The 19,248-nt window shown below is 37.0% G+C and overlaps 1 protein-coding gene across 2 annotated transcripts in view; it reads left to right on the plus strand.

The window, feature by feature from the left end:
• The window catches only part of LOC117329300 (kelch-like protein 5), an 83,704-nt gene that overhangs the window by 33,061 nt on the left and 31,395 nt on the right, over positions 1–19,248 (plus strand). For both annotated transcript variants that reach the window (XM_033887186.1, XM_033887187.1), the window contains exon 3: positions 10,030–10,349. In XM_033887186.1, the coding sequence (XP_033743077.1) occupies positions 10,030–10,349 (320 nt within the window). The remainder of the gene's footprint in view (positions 1–10,029; positions 10,350–19,248) is intronic.

Below are 19,248 nucleotides of genomic sequence, written 5' to 3' on the forward strand. Positions count from 1 at the left end.
AATTCAATGGGTATGTCTGTGTCAAAGATCATGAGTATAATCCTACAGTATGTACATATCGTAAAACTCATTCTTCACCTGCAGTATTCTCATATCAAACTCATGCACTTTCAATAAAAAAAAAACATTCTTTGGAAAATTTGATTCAAATAATTTCAATGGAAAAATATTTGGTCTCTATATAAAGGTGAGCTTGTTTTCTGCCTTCATAAAAATATAAAATTAATGTAAATATCATCATATATAAATTATAAATGTATTTTTTTTTTAAAACAGAATACTATTTTGTTTGCAAAGTTTTAAATTGAAGATAGATTTATCATTTTAGATTAGAAATTATAAAAATAAAAGTGATCAGGATAAAAAAAAACACCACTTTTTATATAAGTTTAAAAAAGGATGACAGATAGCTGTCAAATGTGGAATTTAGAAAATGTCTACTTATAGAGAAAATTCTAAGGGAAAGAATTTCAAGTATGAAATGTTTTCGTATCATTAAATATGTTGTCAATGTTTGTCGACTAATTATGCTGTGAATTACTAATTTATATAGATAGCTTGGGGAACAGGACCCAATATGTATACTGGTACAGCAGTCCCAGTACAGGTGATACCACTCCACAAAAAGAAAATAATGATCATATTTGAGTGAAATCACATAAAATATATTGATTTGGGTAGCATATGTAAGATGAAAGCATTGTAATGACAAATACGATGCATTGTTAAGAATACAAAGTTGGCCACAGCTTGTAGGGATCAGCCTTATTCCTCTCTGTGGGAGGGTTTGTAAAATGCAGCATTATATTGGGAGAAGGCAGTCAAACATGACGCCTAGAAGCTATTGTGTCATTGTGTCACACATGACAGGTGATTGCTTGGTACAGAGGCTGGAGCTTCGAGCAACAGTGTAGGGATGATGGTGTGGGAAGATCGACTGTAGAGGCAGCATCGTGAGTGTAATCGGCAGTGTATCAGACAAAACACATGTAGACAGAACCCATTGTTTAAACAGGAGCCTATGTATACAGATTAATCTTTACTAATTACAGGAAATTAATTAACTCTTCACACCACCCGCAATTTACACCTCAGGTCGTGTACAGTGTGGATAATGAGCACATGGGCTAGGTGATATTGATGTGCCTAGACACAGATGTAAACATTGCGGAGCCTGATTGAGGATATCACCAGTCTATGACTGTGATGTTGTCATAGCAGGACTCTTTTGCTTCCATGTGCTCTCTGCTCCGGAGATTAATTTGTTAAAAGTTTTTAAACCACTCTTCTTCTGGTTGATGTGTTTGGAGTTGTTTGTGTGTTATGAAGGGATTATGGCCCACATCTCTAAGTACTATTACAGGTAAGATACAATTTCTTTACAGCTTTAATGTGTTTTAAGAATTTTTTTTGCAGCGTTATGTTTTATCTGAGTGCTATTCATGTTAAAAAATCACACTGTCTTTTTTTCTAAAGACAAAAGATTGAACACATTTTATTTGAATTTACCTGGTAATTTAAAAAATAAATAAAAGGTTAAAACCTGATACAGCTATTTTTTCCTAAAGACAAAAGCTTAAATTCATTAAATCCAGAATTCTGAAGCTGTGAGTAAAAAAATCAGGTTTTATTAAAAAATGTTTTTGTATTCACTTTGAACAATGTGCACAAAAGTATTGAAGCCTTCTAATCATATGATTCAGCAAGACAATCCAGCTCTCCCTTTATCCCTCCACCCAGTGTTACAGGGCCACAACAGCCCTTTCCCTGTAAACCAATTGTCTTGTTCAGCAGTCCAGTACTTCATTTTGATAGACTGGAGGAGTGTGACTGGATTATCTATATAGCCAGATCTCCATTGTGAAGCAATATTGAACCAGAATAACAATTTTCTAGATTAAAGATGCATTGGCAGTGTGTCACACAAAGGTCGGGAAACACAATTTTCTTGAAGCTCATCTTTGAGACAAATAGCCTTTAGGTGAACCTTTTTAAATGTCAAACATGTCAAAACCATGAAATAATGATGATCATTATTAGGGGAATTTGTGTTACCGACATTTTAGTACATGGTAATCAATTTTCACTGATGTAACAGGACTGAAGACTCACTTTTATGATAAATGAATTGTTCATTGTGATAAAATGAATTGTTCTTTGTGATAAAATGAATTGTTCTTTGCTGATAAATGAATTGTCTGAGAACTGTCTTGCTAATAATACACCATGGTCATTAAATATTGATTGTAAATATTTAATCAAAATGTATAAATCAATCTGGAGAATTTGTTTAGAATTATCAATTATATGAGAAATTAGTTTTAAAATTAAAAGTTTATTTTTTGTGTCAATAGTTAATATACACATACATTTGTATATATTGGTATGATAATCAAATTTCTGGTGAGCCTTCCATAAACCATCATATTTCTATCTAACATTAATGTTGGTTGTCAAGATCGGTTATTATTCTGTAATGCCTATAATGATACTGGAGAGGACTAAATGATATAGGCCTAAACTGATCATCTGATGTAGTCATCTCATGTATCTGCTAATGTAGCTAGCTGAATAAGAGAACATACATATATGAATTGTTCATGTAGAAAAAAAAATTGCATTAGATAATTTGTATAGGTCTTTGTTACTATACACACACCTTATAAATTAATTGCTTCAACGTTAACATGATAACTTAAATGCCATGGTTGACATTTTGTTCAGCATGAAATATTTTGGGTTCAGAACATTTGTTAACAGCTTAACTGTTATGATCCAGTCCCCACTATCAAGCCTCCTGTATTTAACTGGCCACCAGGCCTCCTTAATATGTATAGTCACTACTAATTGTCTCAACATCTATCTAGACTTGTAAATCCATCCACTGCTGATCTGGTTGGCCCTATCCAGCCACCTGACTCAACACTATTCAAATGATTGCCCCTGTCTCAGGCTTTGTTAATTCAGCTACCACTAATTATCAACCGGTTGTCCCTGTCTCCAGCCTTGTTAATCCAGCAACCACTGATTGAATGGTTCCCTTTGTCTCCAGCCTTGTTAATCCAGCAACCACTTATTGAATGGTTCCCTCTGTCTCCAGCCTTGTTAATCCAGCAACCACTAATTGAATGGTTCCCTCTGTCTCCAGCCTTGTTAATCCAGCAACTACTTATTGAATGGTTCCCTCTGTCTCCAGCGTTGTTAATCCAGCAACCACTAATTGAATGGTTCCCTCTGTCTCCAGCCTTGTTAATCCAGCAACCACTAATTGAATGGTTCCCTCTGTCTCCAGCCTTGTTAATCCAGCAACCACTAATTGAATGGTTCCCTCTGTCTCCAGCCTTGTTAATCCAGCAACCACTAATTGAATGGTTCCCTCTGTCTCCAGCCTTGTTAATCCAGCAACTACTTATTGAATGGTTCCCTCTGTCTCCAGCCTTGTTAATCCAGCAACCACTAATTGAATGGTTCCCTCTGTCTCCAGCCTTGTTAATCCAGCAACCACTAATTGAATGGTTCCCTCTGTCTCCAGCCTTGTTAATCCAGCAACCACTAATTGAATGGTTCCCTCTGTCTCCAGCCTTGTTAATCCAGCAACTACTTATTGAATGGTTCCCTCTGTCTCCAGCCTTGTTAATCCAGCAACCACTAATTGAATGGTTCCCTCTGTCTCCAGCCTTGTTAATCCAGCAACCACTAATTGAATGGTTCCCTCTGTCTCCAGCCTTGTTAATCCAACAACTACTTATTGAATGGTTCCCTCTGTCTCCAGCCTTGTTAATCCAGCAACCACTAATTGAATGGTTCCCTCTGTCTCCAGCCTTGTTAATCCAGCAACCACTAATTGAATGGTTCCCTCTGTCTCCAGCCTTGTTAATCCAGCAACCACTTATTGAATGGTTCCCTCTGTCTCCAGCCTTGTTAATCCAGCAACCACTTATTGAATGGTTCCCTCTGTCTCCAGCCTTGTTATTTCAGCCACCACTAATTGAGTGGTTGCTTCTGTCTCCAGCCTTGTTAATTCAGCCATCACTAATCAAATGGTTGCCTCAATCTCAAGCCTCTATCTCAAGCTTTTGTTAATTTACAACCACTAATCGACTGGTTGCCTCTATTTCAAGCTTTTGTTAATTTAGCAACCACTAATTGAGTGGTTGCCCCTTTCTCAAGCATTGTTCATTTAGCAACCAATAATTGAGTTGTTTCCCCTGTCTCCAGCCTTGTTAATCCAGACAACACTAATCAAATGGTTGCCCCTGTCTCAAGCTTGTTATTTCAGAAACCACTTATCGCTTGGTTGCCCCTGTCTCAAGTGGGTTTTTTTTATTCAGCAACCAATTATGGAGTTGTTGCCCCTGTCTCCAGCCTTGTTAATTCAGCCACCACTAATTTAACAATTGGTTGCCTCTGTCTCAAGCTTGTTAATTCAGCCACCACATCCACTAATTGACTGGTTGCCAATGCCACCTTTCCAGCCTTGTTAATTCAACTAACACTTATGTGGTTGCTCCTCTTTGATCTAGCATCATTGGTCAAATACCACACTTGACCACTTTCAGAATGACTGTTACATGATTATATGATTGGACAGATTTATGTTATAGATTAAGATGGTAAATTTACTTTTATTGTCTCACAGACTGTCTGATAAGACAAATTTCATTATTTGATTATACATAGAATATTAAAAGAAATAATAACAGGTTTTTGGATATCCACCCAGTAGCTGAAACCTAGACATTATACTCAGGACAAGTAGTTCTAAATGATTTAGTGAGTTGGGTGTATATAGGTTCAAGAGGAACTGTTCATGCATTGAACTGGCAATCATCTCCCGAACCCTATGGCTTGGCTTTACAATAGACATGATAGACATGAGCTCGGAAGTCTGGCAGCCTCCTAAATATTTCAGCATTTCATGTTTGTGAAATACTGATTATGCGTTTAAAATTCATGAACATCCTTCATGTACAATGGTTGTATACCTCGAAAATGTTATGATGCTTGCTTTAATCAATAAGACAAGTTCATTGTTAAGGTGTCAAATGATAGTGAAAAAGGCAATCTACATACTGACATTTGACATGTCAATTTATGTATATAATATAATTAATAAGGTCACAATTCCTTGTACAGTTTAAAAATCTATAAAGTTGTGATCAGTCATGATATATAAAAGACTATATTTGTTATATTTGACTCCAAAGTACTTGTCAATGTGATGGGTTGCTCCTGAAGAGCGGTCATTTTCTACAGGTCAAGACTGACTTCAAACTTCGTACTATATTGATTTTACAAGTATAATCATATTTTGTTACTTCACTTATCGACCACAAGACCCACAGAATAAAATGAACTTTTAAATTATTTTTTTTTTTTTTTTTTTTTAAATACTACGTGATATCACATCTGGTAGATTAGAGATCGAGTGAAAACAATTTCAATAACAAGTTCTTTAAAAAAGTACATGTTTCAGTCTGTCTGTAATATATAGGACAAAAATTAGCATTTTTAAATGCTGTAGTTAGCAAAGCTGGCTAATTAGGTGCGGGACATGGAGGGAGGGGCTATTGATGGGGAAATATAGACACTACAAAACTCGTCACAACAGCAGCTGCAACAGTTACGGAAGCCCTTTGTCATGGCGACATGGCTCAGTTCCATTGTCATCACTTAGGCCAATCATCATAAATATTGTCAACTGTGTTATACCTTTGAAGTCCCCTGAGAGTTTTTTAGAAACTGATCAATATATTTAATCACAAAGTATTGTATTTTTAATCAATTCATCCATTTCAATTATCTCCGTTGGTGGCTTGCTTGATGTATCTCGGTTGAAATTAAAATTTATTAATAAAGGAAAAGAGGCTTTTAAAGGATGTCCGTGCAGACTGATATCCGATGGAGTGGACACCTGATTTTAACGACATCGCTGGTAAAACATGGAGTCATTGACTAAGTAGTCATCACTTGCTATTATGTCTCTAAACCCTGTGTGATCTATACCGACACATCAAGTTATTGACCATATTTACCAAGGTATGATTATCCACCTTACATTATCATTAAATTGTCGAATTTTTGAGGCAGTCGGCCTCTTTATAAAGACACAAGTAAATTACAAACGATCACATACAGACATTGAACATGGAACAGTTACATAAGTTGTTTATATATAACCAACAATATCATTATGTTTGGGTAATTATATAAAATGAACCCTTTTGTAATTAATATTTATCAGATGAAAAACTCTTTAACCATAGATTTCGTTTTTTTTGACATTTTGTAAGTATTATGAAGCTGATATGTATGCACATATTCATTTTCTGACTGTGATGTGGTATATGTGAGTTAATTTTATAGGCATTAGAGAGAGTTATAAGTCGAGGTTACTGCCAACAGTATAGTTGAGGGGTAGGTAGGACACCTATACGTGCCAATGAATCACGAAATACTGTGGTTACTATAGGTGTCGAGTTGAAAAGGTGCCAAGCTTTCTCGAGACAGACAAATCTCATTTCTGTCGAGTAATTTCTCTTATGATTCAAAGTTGAAGTGCTGTATAAGTACAGTGGACACACTTTTTAATGGGCCCTTGTCAGTGCATGACTAAGGTATCAATACACATAGTAAATTAACCTGGATGTATGATATATATAATAAAAGTGGTTGTGAAAATTACCCAGATGAAGAGTGGGACAAAAAAAGGATGATGACTGGATTTTCTGCATTAGAACAGGGTATTTATATTTATTTTTGTCCATATAAAGTATAACCTGGTAACTGTGACTTATTTATATTGAAAATAACCATGTGACTAATAATAGTAGAATCTGGGAGGTGTGAGTTTACCAAATCAATCAGATGATCTGGCTGATGAGTAATATCAAGTGGCTGTCTGATGTACCTGTAAGTATAGCTCAATACAGACATGTTTGTAGGTGTATATAACTACATAAATGCATAAAAATCATTGTAGGGCAACTTGAATAATTATTAAAACTCACTTTAATGCCTGGTACAATGGTGCCAGCTTAATTTGAGCAAGAATTTAATTTGCACCTTTGTGAACACTTTTACATGTACGAATATACATGTCGTTTCATGTCTCAAAAAATTGTCAATTTTCACTGTGGAGGTGCCTTTGTGATTGTGTAATTGTACATGTCCAATTTAATATAATCTAAACCCATTTTGTTTGTACAGACCCTACATAAGCTGATGTATAGTTGTCTACCATGTTATCTGTAAATAAGTAGGATAATTTAAGCCCCTGTACATGTTACATTTTATTTCTTGACTAAGCCAGATGTCTAGAAAATTTCAAAGTTAAAGTTGCAGTGTTGATTAATCATGCTGGTAAAACAGCAGTATATACTAGTACTTACTGGGGATCTACCATGTGTAATTGTATATGATAAGAAACCAGCTTTATGTAATTGTTTATATTGTTCATTGTTCTTTGTTTACTGTGAATCTAAACATCCTGTTCAAGAGTACATGTATATACTCAATTACCAGTACAAAGTGTGTGGTCTTTCATTTGGCCGTGTTCAGTACATTTTCTACATCGTTGCTGTGTACTTCAGATGCCTTAAGAAATGCCAAGGTCGGCTGATTGCAGCATTCCTGTAAATTAATTTTCTTTTAAGTGTTTGTAAAAATCTCTTATCTGTAACAGATATGACTGTACATGATGTCATATCTCTTCAGCTATAACAGTATCACTGTACGAGATGTCATATCTCTTCAGCTGTAAAACGTATCACTGTACGAGATGTCATATCTCTTCAGCTGTAAAAGGTATCACTGTACGAGATGTCATATCTCTTCATCTGTAACAGGTATCACTGTACGAGATGTCATATCTCTTCAGCTATAACAGCTATCACTGTACGAGACGTCATATCTCTTCAGCTATAACAGGTATCACTGTATGAGATGTCATATCTCTTCAGCTGTAACAGTATCACTGTACGACATGTCATATCTCTTCATCTGTAACAGGTATCACTTTACGAGATGTCATATATCTCTTCATCTGTAACAGGTATCACTTTACGAGATGTCATATATCTCTTCATCTGTAACAGGTATCACTGTACAAGATGTCATATCTCTTCAGCTATAACAGGTATCACTGTACGAGATGTCAGATCTCTTCAGCTATAACAGGTATCACTGTACGAGATGTCATATCTCTTCAGCTATAACAGGTATCACTGTACGAGATGTCATATCTCTTCAGCTATAACAGGTATCACTGTATATGATGCCATATCTCTTTAGCTGTAAAAGGTATCACTCTACCAGAAAATGAGGTCAGTAAAAGTAGAGGTATGAAGAAAACATGTCTAAAGGATATACGGGAAATAAAAAAGGGGAGGAACAGAGAGAGAGAAGGCCAGATAAAGATGATGGAAAGGGGAGGAGAATGCATTAGAAAGAAAAAAGAAAAATAAGGATATATAAGGGAAGGAGATATTGAATTGTTGTCAATGATTTTTGTGACTTGGATATTTGAGTTCTGGACCGATTTTTATTTTCCTGTGGAACTCCAATTTAGAGTACTGTGCCAAAGCTACTATATCCTAGTATTGGGACTTATTTTAGAAATAGAGTTCTGGACCTGCCTGAAAAATTCTAGAAAAGTTACACGTTGTGAGATAGGAGACGAGAAAATGGGAAGTAAAAGAAGAATTAGTATAAAGGATGAGGAAGTTATTGACCTTCCCTATGATGCTTATGTAAAGAAATATTTCGCTGACAAAATTGTTAGCACAATAGAAATAATTCAGCTGTAAAACCAATTATTACAATTACATGCACTGCTCAAATTGCTTTTAACATGTACATCAAAATGCAAGTCATGTATATAAATACTGCAGGGACAGTGGTTTATGTGGAATCACAGACATAGGGACAGTGCAGGCAAATCAATTTCTGTACAACCGTCACAATTCTACATGTGTAAGTGTATCATTTCCTGAAGTACATTATGCTAGGTCTGACCATGACAATTCTACATGTGTAAGTGTATCATTTCCTGAAGTACGTTATGCTAGGTCTGACCATGGGGATCAATTATAAATGTTTATGATGTAGGTTCATCGACTGTGTTATAGATATATCATGTTTAATTGAGAGTCACCTGATTGGCACAAAAGATAGACACACAATTATACATAACTTAAATTCTTTTTAGAAATTCATGTTTTGCTTAGTAACTATTGATGTTGTTCCTTTAACCTAATTCAGACATTTCCAGCTATATATTCCCGACCACCAGGGCCATCACTCAATGTTATATAGCCATTGTTATTGTTTCTGTAGGTACTGGCATTGGTCCATCAGACCTGTGCTGCAATAATTCCCACCATGAAGGCCACCACTATTCAAATTGTTTGATAATCATAACTGGTATTCCTGTAGAATCATTACCACCCATTGTTTAATGGTCATTCTTATTGTTTTCATAGGTACTTGGTCCATCAGACCTATGTTGCTACGTCCCTACCACTAGAACCATGACTATCCGTTGTTTAGTAACCATTCCTGTTGTTTTTGTAGGTACTTAGTCCATCAGACCTATGTTGCTACGTCCCCACCACTAGAACCGTCAGTATCCGTTGTTTAGTAACCATTCCTGTTGTTTTTGTAGGTACTTGGTCCATCAGACCTATGCTACTACGTCCCCACCACTAGAACCGTCAGTATCCGTTGTTTAGTAACCATTTCTGTTGTTTTTGTAGGTACTTGGTCCATCAGACCTATGCTGCTACGTCCCTACCACTAGAACCATGACTATCCGTTGTTTAGTAACCATTCCTGTTGTTTTTGTAGGTACTTGGTCCATCAGACCTATGTTGCTACGTCCCTACCACTAGAACCATGACTATCCGTTGTTTAGTAACCATTCCTGTTGTTTTTGTAGGTACTTGGTTCATCAGACCTATGTTGCTACGTTCCCCACCACTAGAACCGTCAGTATCCGTTGTTTAGTAACCATTTCTGTTGTTTTTGTAGGTACTTGGTCCATCAGACCTATGCTGCTACGTTCCCCACCACTAGAATGGAGGATGTGCCTGACTGCTTCCACTCGATGAACCATGCTGAGAGGATGATGAAGAAAATGGAGGGCTACGTTTCTAAGCGACAACTGTGTGATGTTGTTTTGTTAGTTGGAAACAAACGTATTCCGGCACACAGACTTGTTCTCAGTGCAGCGTCCGATTACTTTGCTGCCATGTTTACCAACGATGTAAGGGAAGCAACTATGGAAGAAATAAAAATCAACGATGTCGACCCAGATGCCATGGTAGCCATTGTGAACTATTCCTACACAGGTAAGTCAGATAGAGGTTAAAGGTCATCTTAAGAATGTCACAAAAAGGGTTAAAGATTTTAAATTCCTGTGGTAATTGTACTGTGTTAAGATTTGGTCAGGATGACCTACATACCGCCATTGTGTTTCCTCTTTTGTTTTCCACTGTCTTTAATATGTGATCAAACTTCTTCTCAAGTTCCAGCTGTAGGTTTCATCTCAAACTTGCCTGAAATGATACTGAGATGGTCATGACCAAGTGTTGTTATTTTTTGGGTTGGTCTAGAATCCAGGGTGGCTGACCATGGCCAACATACAGTATACAGAGCTTCAGATCATTTTGCAAGTCATTGGACCCATCTATAGACAGAAATATTTGCTGTGACAATGTCTTTTCGCTCGGAACTGAGTTGTTTGGACAGGCATTATGAACTGTTTGCAAATCCAGGTCATCTCAGGGCTTGAATCTAAAACGTGGGTTATTTGAAAACCTATTGGGTCAATGGGGTTTATTAACTCTGGCTGATCTAATAAAACATGTCAACCTGGGGAAGTCAGGTGAGTTGGCAACATTGCCTATACACATACAGTATATCATCAGTGGTTTCATAGGATGGTAATCACTCTTTTCATACCCTCGCCATCATATTATTGTTACCCATGTCCGTCCCGTCCCCTCACGGCCCATCCAGTCTTGCCCATCGCTTCGCATCCCGTTCTGTCCCATTCCATCCCGTCACATCCCGTCCTGTCCCATTCCATCCCGGCGCTATGTAACTATAGCTGATCTAAGGAACTGTTGATGTCATCATCATGTGACCTCACCAAACTATTTGGGAGTGTCAAGTGGCAGTGACTGAGTGGGGCATTTAGCATTTATGTCTTAAAGACATTCTCTAGTTAATCGTGCTTCAATTTGTTTAACTTTAAATGCTTTCCAATTTTTAGCTCACCTGGCTCGAAGGGCCGGTGAGCTTATGCCATGGTGCAGCGTCCGTCGTCCGTCAACTTTTTCTTTAAATTGCTACTAGTCATAAAGTATTGAATGGATTTTCACCAAATTTGGTCAGGAACATCCTTGAGGGAAGGGGAACAGAGTGCGTATACATTTTTACTCTGAACCCCCAGGGGCCTGAGGGGCGGGGCCAATAGGGAAAATAGGGTTAATCCTTTAAATCGCTACTAGTCATAAAGTTATGAATGAATTTGAACCAAATTTGGTCAGGAACATCCTTGGCAGAAAGTGAACAGAGTTTGTATAAATTTTTACTCTGAACCCTCAGGGGCCTGAGGGGCGGGGCCAAATAGGGGAAATAGGGTTACTCCTTTAAATCGCTACTAGTCATAAAGTTATAAATGAATTTGAACCAAATTTGGTCAGTAACATCCTTGGCAGAAAGGGAACAGAGTTTGTATAAATTTTTACTCTGAACATCCAGGGGCCTGAGGGGTGGGGCAAAATAGGGGAAATAGGGTTACTCCTTTAAATCGCTACTAGTCATAAAGTTATGAATGAATTTGAACCAAATTTGGTCAGGAACATCCTTTGCAGAAGGGGAACATAGTTTGTATAAATTTTTACTCTGAACCCCCAGGGACCTGAGGGGCGGGGCCAAATATGGGAAATAGGGTTACTCCTTTAAATCGCTACTAGTCATAAAGTTATGAATGAATTTGAACCAAATTTGGTCAGGAACATCCTTGGCAGAAGGTGAACAGAGTTTGTATAAATTTTTACTCTGAACCCCCAGGGGCCTGAGGGGTGGGGCCAAATAGGGGAAATAGGGTTAATCCTTTAAATCGCTACTAGTCATAAAGTTATGAATGAATTTGAACCAAATTTGGTCAGTAACATCCTTGGCAGAAAGGGAACAGAGTTTGTATAAATTTTTACTCTAAACCCCCAGGGGCCTGAGGGGCGGGGCCAAATAGGGGAAATAGGGTTACTCCTTTAAATTGCTACTAGTCATAAAGTTATTAATGAATTTGAACCAAATTTGGTCAGGAACATCCTTGGCAGAAGGGGAACAGAGTTTGTATACATTTTTACTCTGAACCCCCAGGGACCTGAGGGCGGGGCCAAATAGGGGAAATAGGGTTACTCCTTTAAATCGCTACTAGTCATAAAGTTATTAATGAATTTGAACCAAATTTGGTCAGTAACATCCTTGGCAGAAGGGGAACATAGTTTGTATAAATTTTTACTCTGAACCCCCAGGGGCCTGAGGGGCGGGGCCAAATAGGGGAAATAGGGTTACTCCTTTAAATTGCTACTAGTCATAAAGTTATAAATGAATTTGAACCAAATTTGGTCAGGAACATCCTTGGCAGAAGGTGAACATAGTTTGTATAAATTTTTACTTTGAACCCCAGGGGCCTGAGGGGCAGGGCCAAATAGGGGAAATAGGGTTAATCCTTTAAATCGCTACTAGTCATAAAGTTATTAATGAATTTGAACCAAATTTGGTCAGGAACATCCTTGGGGGAAGAGGAACAGAGTGTTTAAATCTTTATTCTCAACCCCCAGGGGCCTGAGGGGCGGGGCCAAATAGGGGAAATAGGGTTACTCCTTTAAATCGCTACTAGTCCTAAAGTATTGAATAGCTTTTCACCAAATTTAGTCAGGAACATCCTTGAGGGGAGGGGGAACAGAGTTTTTATGAATTTTTACTCTGTACCCCTAGGGGCCTAAGGGGCGGGGCCAAGTAGGGGAAATAGAGATTAGTCTTTTAATTGCTACCAGTCATAAAGTTTTAAATGGATTTTTTTCATTGGAGAAGGGGAACCGAGTTGGTATAAATTTTTACTCTGAATCCCCAGGGGACTGAGGAGTGGGGTCCGATAGGGAAAATAGGGGTTAATCCTTTAAATCGCTATTAATTATTAAGTTACGAATGGATTTTAACTAAATTTGGTCAGGAACATCCAGAGAGGAAGGGGGGAAAGAGTTTGTATAAATATTGAGGGGCCTGAGGGGCGGGGCCAAATAGGGGAAATAGAGATTCGTTTTTAAATTGCTATTTGCCATAAAGTTTTAAATGGATTTTAACCAAATTTGGTCAAGAGCATCCTTGGGAGAAGGGGAACCGAGTTTGGATAAATGTTTACTCTGTACCCTCAGGGGCCTGAGGGGCGGGGCCAAATAGGGAAATAGGGGTTTATCCTTTAAATCGCTATTATTCATAAAGTTATGAAAGGATTTGAACCAAATTTGGTCTGGAATATCCTTAGGGGAAGGGGGAAAGAGAGTTTATATAAATATTGACTCTGACCCCCAAGGGGCCTGAAGGGAGGGGCCAAATAAGGGAAATAGAGATTTGAGTTTTAAATGGATTTGAACCCAATTTGATCAGAAACATCCGTGGTGATGGGGGAACAGATTTTGCATAAATGGTTACTGTGACCCTCAATCCCATAACTATGTATAGTATCGCTGGGCATTAAGGGATAAACACAATTCTTATGTAAAAATAGGCCAAAGGTTTTTCCCCACCCTAAGGGACTTAGTTTCTTTAAACACCATTATGTTGTAAAAATAATCCATATGGTCTTTCAGAGAGTACATTTTTGTATATGTATTAACAAATTGAACATGAACATTATTTTGACATTTGGTCAAATCCAACCAGGTGAGCGATACAGGCCCCATGGGCCTCTTGTTGTCATAGCCAAGATAACTGGTGCAGACTCATACATAAGAACCCTGTGTAAAATAATTTAGCTGATCAGAACAGCAAATCTGAGTTTTGTTAATACAGTAAGCAAATTTTTGTCATTCCTGTGTAGGATATTTTGAATGAGACAGTATATATACATATATATATATATATACAGTATATATAGACCAGCTGCTCTGTTTTCTCACACAGTATTTTCACACACATGCACTTTGTTCATTAATGTCACAGTGAATGGGTCGAGCCTTCTGATTGAGCCATTATACTCGTGATTATGTAAGCTACCAGATGACAGTGCTGTATTTCACATGCTCTATTGCTCCAGTCGTCGTTCAAAGTTGTGGGATCATTGTTAACCCTGTAGGACTGAATACTTTTGATCAGTTTTTGTTGTCCTGGAAGGCCAGGACTGCATCGATATTGGTAATTACTTAGCCTTACACAGAATAATAAATTTATGTTGTTATTCTGTAAGTTGAATTTAAGCAAAAACCTTAATACACTAGTGCAGTTATTTGTGTTGGAAAAGTGGAGAGCATATAAGATCACCTTACTAGCTCAGACTAGTGGGAATTTCCCTTTAGCGTAGTGGTAGGATGTTTGCCTTGAGAGTGATAGGTCACTAGTTCGAGCCCCAGTGTGGGCAGGGTAATTTTCATTACTCCTTCCTATAATATGATATGAGATAAGATGTGACAAAAAGTTTTCATATATTGTCAAAAACCATCAATATATACAACCTTGATATTTTAAAGTCCAAGGAAACACCAAAGATGAACCAACTTTTTCCAAAATTTTCTACCTTAAAAATAGGTCAAAGTAATGAAGTATGGGAATTTGATTAGGTAACACTATCATGCAAACCAAAATGTAGATTATAGATATAATATATAGATATGACAGAAAACACAACACTACGGAATAGTAATTATACAGTCCTCATTACACTGATAACATGAGTCAGCTGGCTATAGTTGTACTACAGTATCACAACTTTAGTGTTCAAAATGGAGTTCTCTGTCACATGACAAAGTCACATGATGTTCAAGACATGAAAGTACGTAGAACATAAATGTTCCTATATCATTTCAACAAAATTGTAATCAAAATGGTACACATATACAAGTATTGAACAACTGCCCTGTATAGATCTAGAGTCCCTTATGAAGTTTTATACTTTATCCGTATATATTTGTCACTATGTAAAGATATATAAATGAAAACTTTTATTCAATTTGCAACAATTGTGAAACAAGTTATCTTAATCACTCTTGTTAGTCGAAATAGAAGTCTGCGAGGGGTACTAATGTGGGAGAAAACCAGAGTACCTGGAGAAAACCCACCTTTTCACATTCGATCAGGGAATCAAACCCCAGATACCTAGGTGAAAGGCAAGTGTGTGCACCACTGTCCCACGTTAACCACCCTGATATAAAGAAATGATTTTAGGGATATAAGAAAATGTCCATTTTTTTCCAAATTTTCTGTAAATTGAAATGGTGATGACCTTTGACCAGAAAATTTTGTTTTAATCAGTGCTAAAACAAATGTAATGACTAATGTGAAATGTTTCATGCTAACTCACTGTTTTTGACGTCATGCATCAAGTATTAGACTACTGTATTGATGTGCCGTCTAACCAGTTGTGAAGCTATAAGTCCAAAGTGAGACTGGAATCTCAGGAGGATAATTACATCCATGACAGGAATAGAGTACCGTATAATTTTAAAAGCTGATTTTATTAATCTTGTTTTCCATGTTTCCTAAATTAACCAAAGTAATGTAGCGTTTGTTGGTTTACTAATTACAGATAGTGTATACATTTAGACAATCTCATTAGATAGATAGTGGAGGTAATTTGGTCTTCACATTAATAATGTTATACCTGTCAAAACGTTGATGGCCATTGTTTGTGTTTTGTACATTAAATGGTCTATGCTATATCTGTAATAAGTCTGCCTCGATCATCGGTCGGCCATATTTTGCCTCAGGGGAGGGATCTCGGCCAATAAACTTATGGATGCAATCACCACAAATGCGACGGAGACATGATATCGTATTCATACATGGCTACCTTTTCCGGAATGTTTTATCAACGTTTTGTGCAGTGTTGAGTTGGGACATTTCCATAGCCTGATGGCGTCTAGATAGCACACTCTCCTAGTGTTATCAATTTGTTCACGGAAATTACAAATTTACCAGCAGATTAACAATTTCACTTGTCAATTGCATTATGAGAATTTTCTAGCAGATGTGATTCACACATCGTCATTGTCGCCTTCATTGGATAATGATTTGTTTCCAAATTAAGATAAATCAATCATCATTATTCATGTACACATGCAATTCTCCATAAATTAACAGACACAATCATGTTACCCGTTTCACAACTTCATTTGTCAAGGTTATAGACAAAGGTCACCTGAAAGGTCAAAGTTCAGATGAAAATATTGCCTAACTTATATAATTAGTAAATAATTAGTAAATACATATGTATAGTTAAATCAAATAGTGGACATCTCATCACACCTGCAATCATTTCAAAATCAACCAGAATGTATGGTCCAGTGACTGGAAATTAGAAGTATCAGTGGTATTCCTACATCTAATGGAAACCTGGAATACATAGTTGTATTGTTGTATACATGGACACACCCAATAGGTTAAGTTGATTTTAATATTTTGGCGTATTTCGGGGTTAAGTTTGAGAAAATAATCAAAGATCTTTATAATGCACATCCATATTGCTTACAAATTAGATGATAGTCAAATTGGAACAGGTTTTGTAATATAACATGTATTTTCTTCTCGTTTGTGAGGAAAAGTGATTCTTTAGGGTAAAAATGTCTGAAATTATGAGAATTTTTTATTAATCTGCAATTAATACAATTGTGTTTTGTAATGCACACAAATCATTTTTATTTTCAAAAATTAGAAAAATATCATAAATGAAATTCAGCATGTAATGTGCTATTAATCTAATTGAAGTGCTTCAGTGTTGACATCTGTAAAAAATCATGATTTCATTCAGTGATGGTGTTCTACCATGTGATACAAACATAATAATCCATCATCTGCTCAAGGTCCTGGAATAACAGCCCTAGTTAATCAGACAGATCGTATTGCGAAGAATGAATTAATCAGACTTGAGGCCTAGGGCATGTACTGGGATTGTCTGCCCCTGACAAGTCCCAGTCCTAATTGGTTACTTGATCCCTTCACACACTTGATTACAGGTTAAGTGGTGAGGCACAAAGGGAAATGTAACAAAGAGTTGTTCGGATTTTCTATATTTGCACACTTGCAGAATACATTTGAGGGTTGTACATGGTACAAGAGCAGGAAGTTGTCTAGATTACAGTAAATTAAAGGAAGATTTAATACATGCTCAAAATACAAAATGTATAATAATATTTAACATAGCATTGCTGTGAAACTTTTAGTGCAAGGACTCTTTCTTAATTACTTAGAAATTTACATTGTAATTATACCCCCCCCCCCCCCCCTCACCCCACCCCAACCCAACCCAACCCCCCAACCCAACCCCCCAGCAACGAAGTTAGGGGGGTATACTGGAATCAGGGTTGTCCCTCCGTCCATCTGTCCGTCTGTAGACACAACGATGTACATGTACTGGCTACTCCTCCTAAACTACTGAGGGAATTTCAACGAAACTTCATGGAAATAACCCTTATACATTGTAGGTATGCGTAATCTATATCATGTTGTAATTTTGTGGTTACCATGGTAACCATGTCACTATACATCGTTTTGTGGGTGAGGGGGAATTTTGTCCACTCAACTCCTCATAAACCTGTTAACTGCTTCAAGTCAAACTACACAGGAGTGATAGGGACCATGTGTAAATGTGCATGCATGATATTTTTCTACAGAATTTTTGGTTTCCCCATGGTTACCAGGTTTCAATACCCATATTTTTGTGGAAAACTTGGTTTAAATTTGTGTGTGTTTCCCAGTTTTACATGTACACATGCTCTCTGTGGTTTAAACTCATGACCTCAGTATCTGCATGTTACAGGCAATTACGATACACCACCAACCGTTAATTTAATATATATCTGTCTGTTTATGTTGTCCATTGTAGTATTCAATGCAGGAAAATAGAAATCAATGCAAAGAAATTACCTTGCTTGATTATTTTTACAAATTAAGAAAATCACAAGATGGCAGCCCATAGAATAGGCAAGTAAGCTTGTCTTCTTCTTTTTCCTATTTTCAGTGTATTCAGCCTCTATTAGGGCTTGTCCTCCGCAAATTAAAAAGAAGAAGAAGTAATGTTTCAGAGCCTTGACATGATGTTGAGTAGGGTTCAAAGAGATTTAGGATTAAGAGCCTATGGCATATGGCATTATAATGGAACAGAAATTGCTCACATTACAATTCAAGGGTCATAAAACAGTTACTTGATGGGAGACTCTAGGACTGAATTGACACAGAAATCAGAATTAAGGTCCTAAATGGGATACAAAGGTCTCATTAGTAACTCCTTCACCAATTCTAGGCCGGAGGTTGGGATGATTTACCACCTTAATTAGCTGCTGGCTATGATCTGTCTGTCACCAGGTCCTGATGGAGACCCATACATGTGCACTTTGGCTGTCTGCACCACTAGGAATAGACATGATATGTGACGGGATTAAACTCTGTCTAAAACCATTTATGGGTTTAAACTTTTGTGAACCTGACTGAAGTTAAAAAAATAAAGTCACCATTTTGTTCAGTTGTTCAGGTAAGAACAATTTGACATGCCATTTTTTCCTTTCTCTTTCAGGAGACAGAAAAAAAATTGGTAGTCTCTTTAACAAGTTATCAAATACAGTGGAACTTTGTTAACTCGAACTCGACGAGACCACGGGAAAACTTTGAGTTACCCGAGTGTTCGAATTAAGCGAGTTGTCATTTTTGGTGCAAAGTTTGGTCAATATTTGACAACATTATATAATCATTATAACTCTGCTCTGTCACTCATCAGTTCAGTGTAAAGACTGGTCAATACATGTAAATGTATATGTAATATTTCGTTCTGTCACTCGTAGTTTGGTGTAGTTTTGCCAATATACAGTCTCTATAAAGTTTCTTTCGCTTACTCACTTCAATAACGATCTGATGTACATGTCATGTTTGCAAAAGGAAAAACGATAAAATGGAATTCAACCGAATAACAACTTATTAATGTTATATCAAATAACCGTTTAAATTTAACACAGATTATATGTAAAATGT

Source organism: Pecten maximus, chromosome 6, assembly GCF_902652985.1.
Source record: "Pecten maximus chromosome 6, xPecMax1.1, whole genome shotgun sequence".
In the NCBI taxonomy this organism is placed as follows: domain Eukaryota; kingdom Metazoa; phylum Mollusca; class Bivalvia; order Pectinida; family Pectinidae; genus Pecten; species Pecten maximus.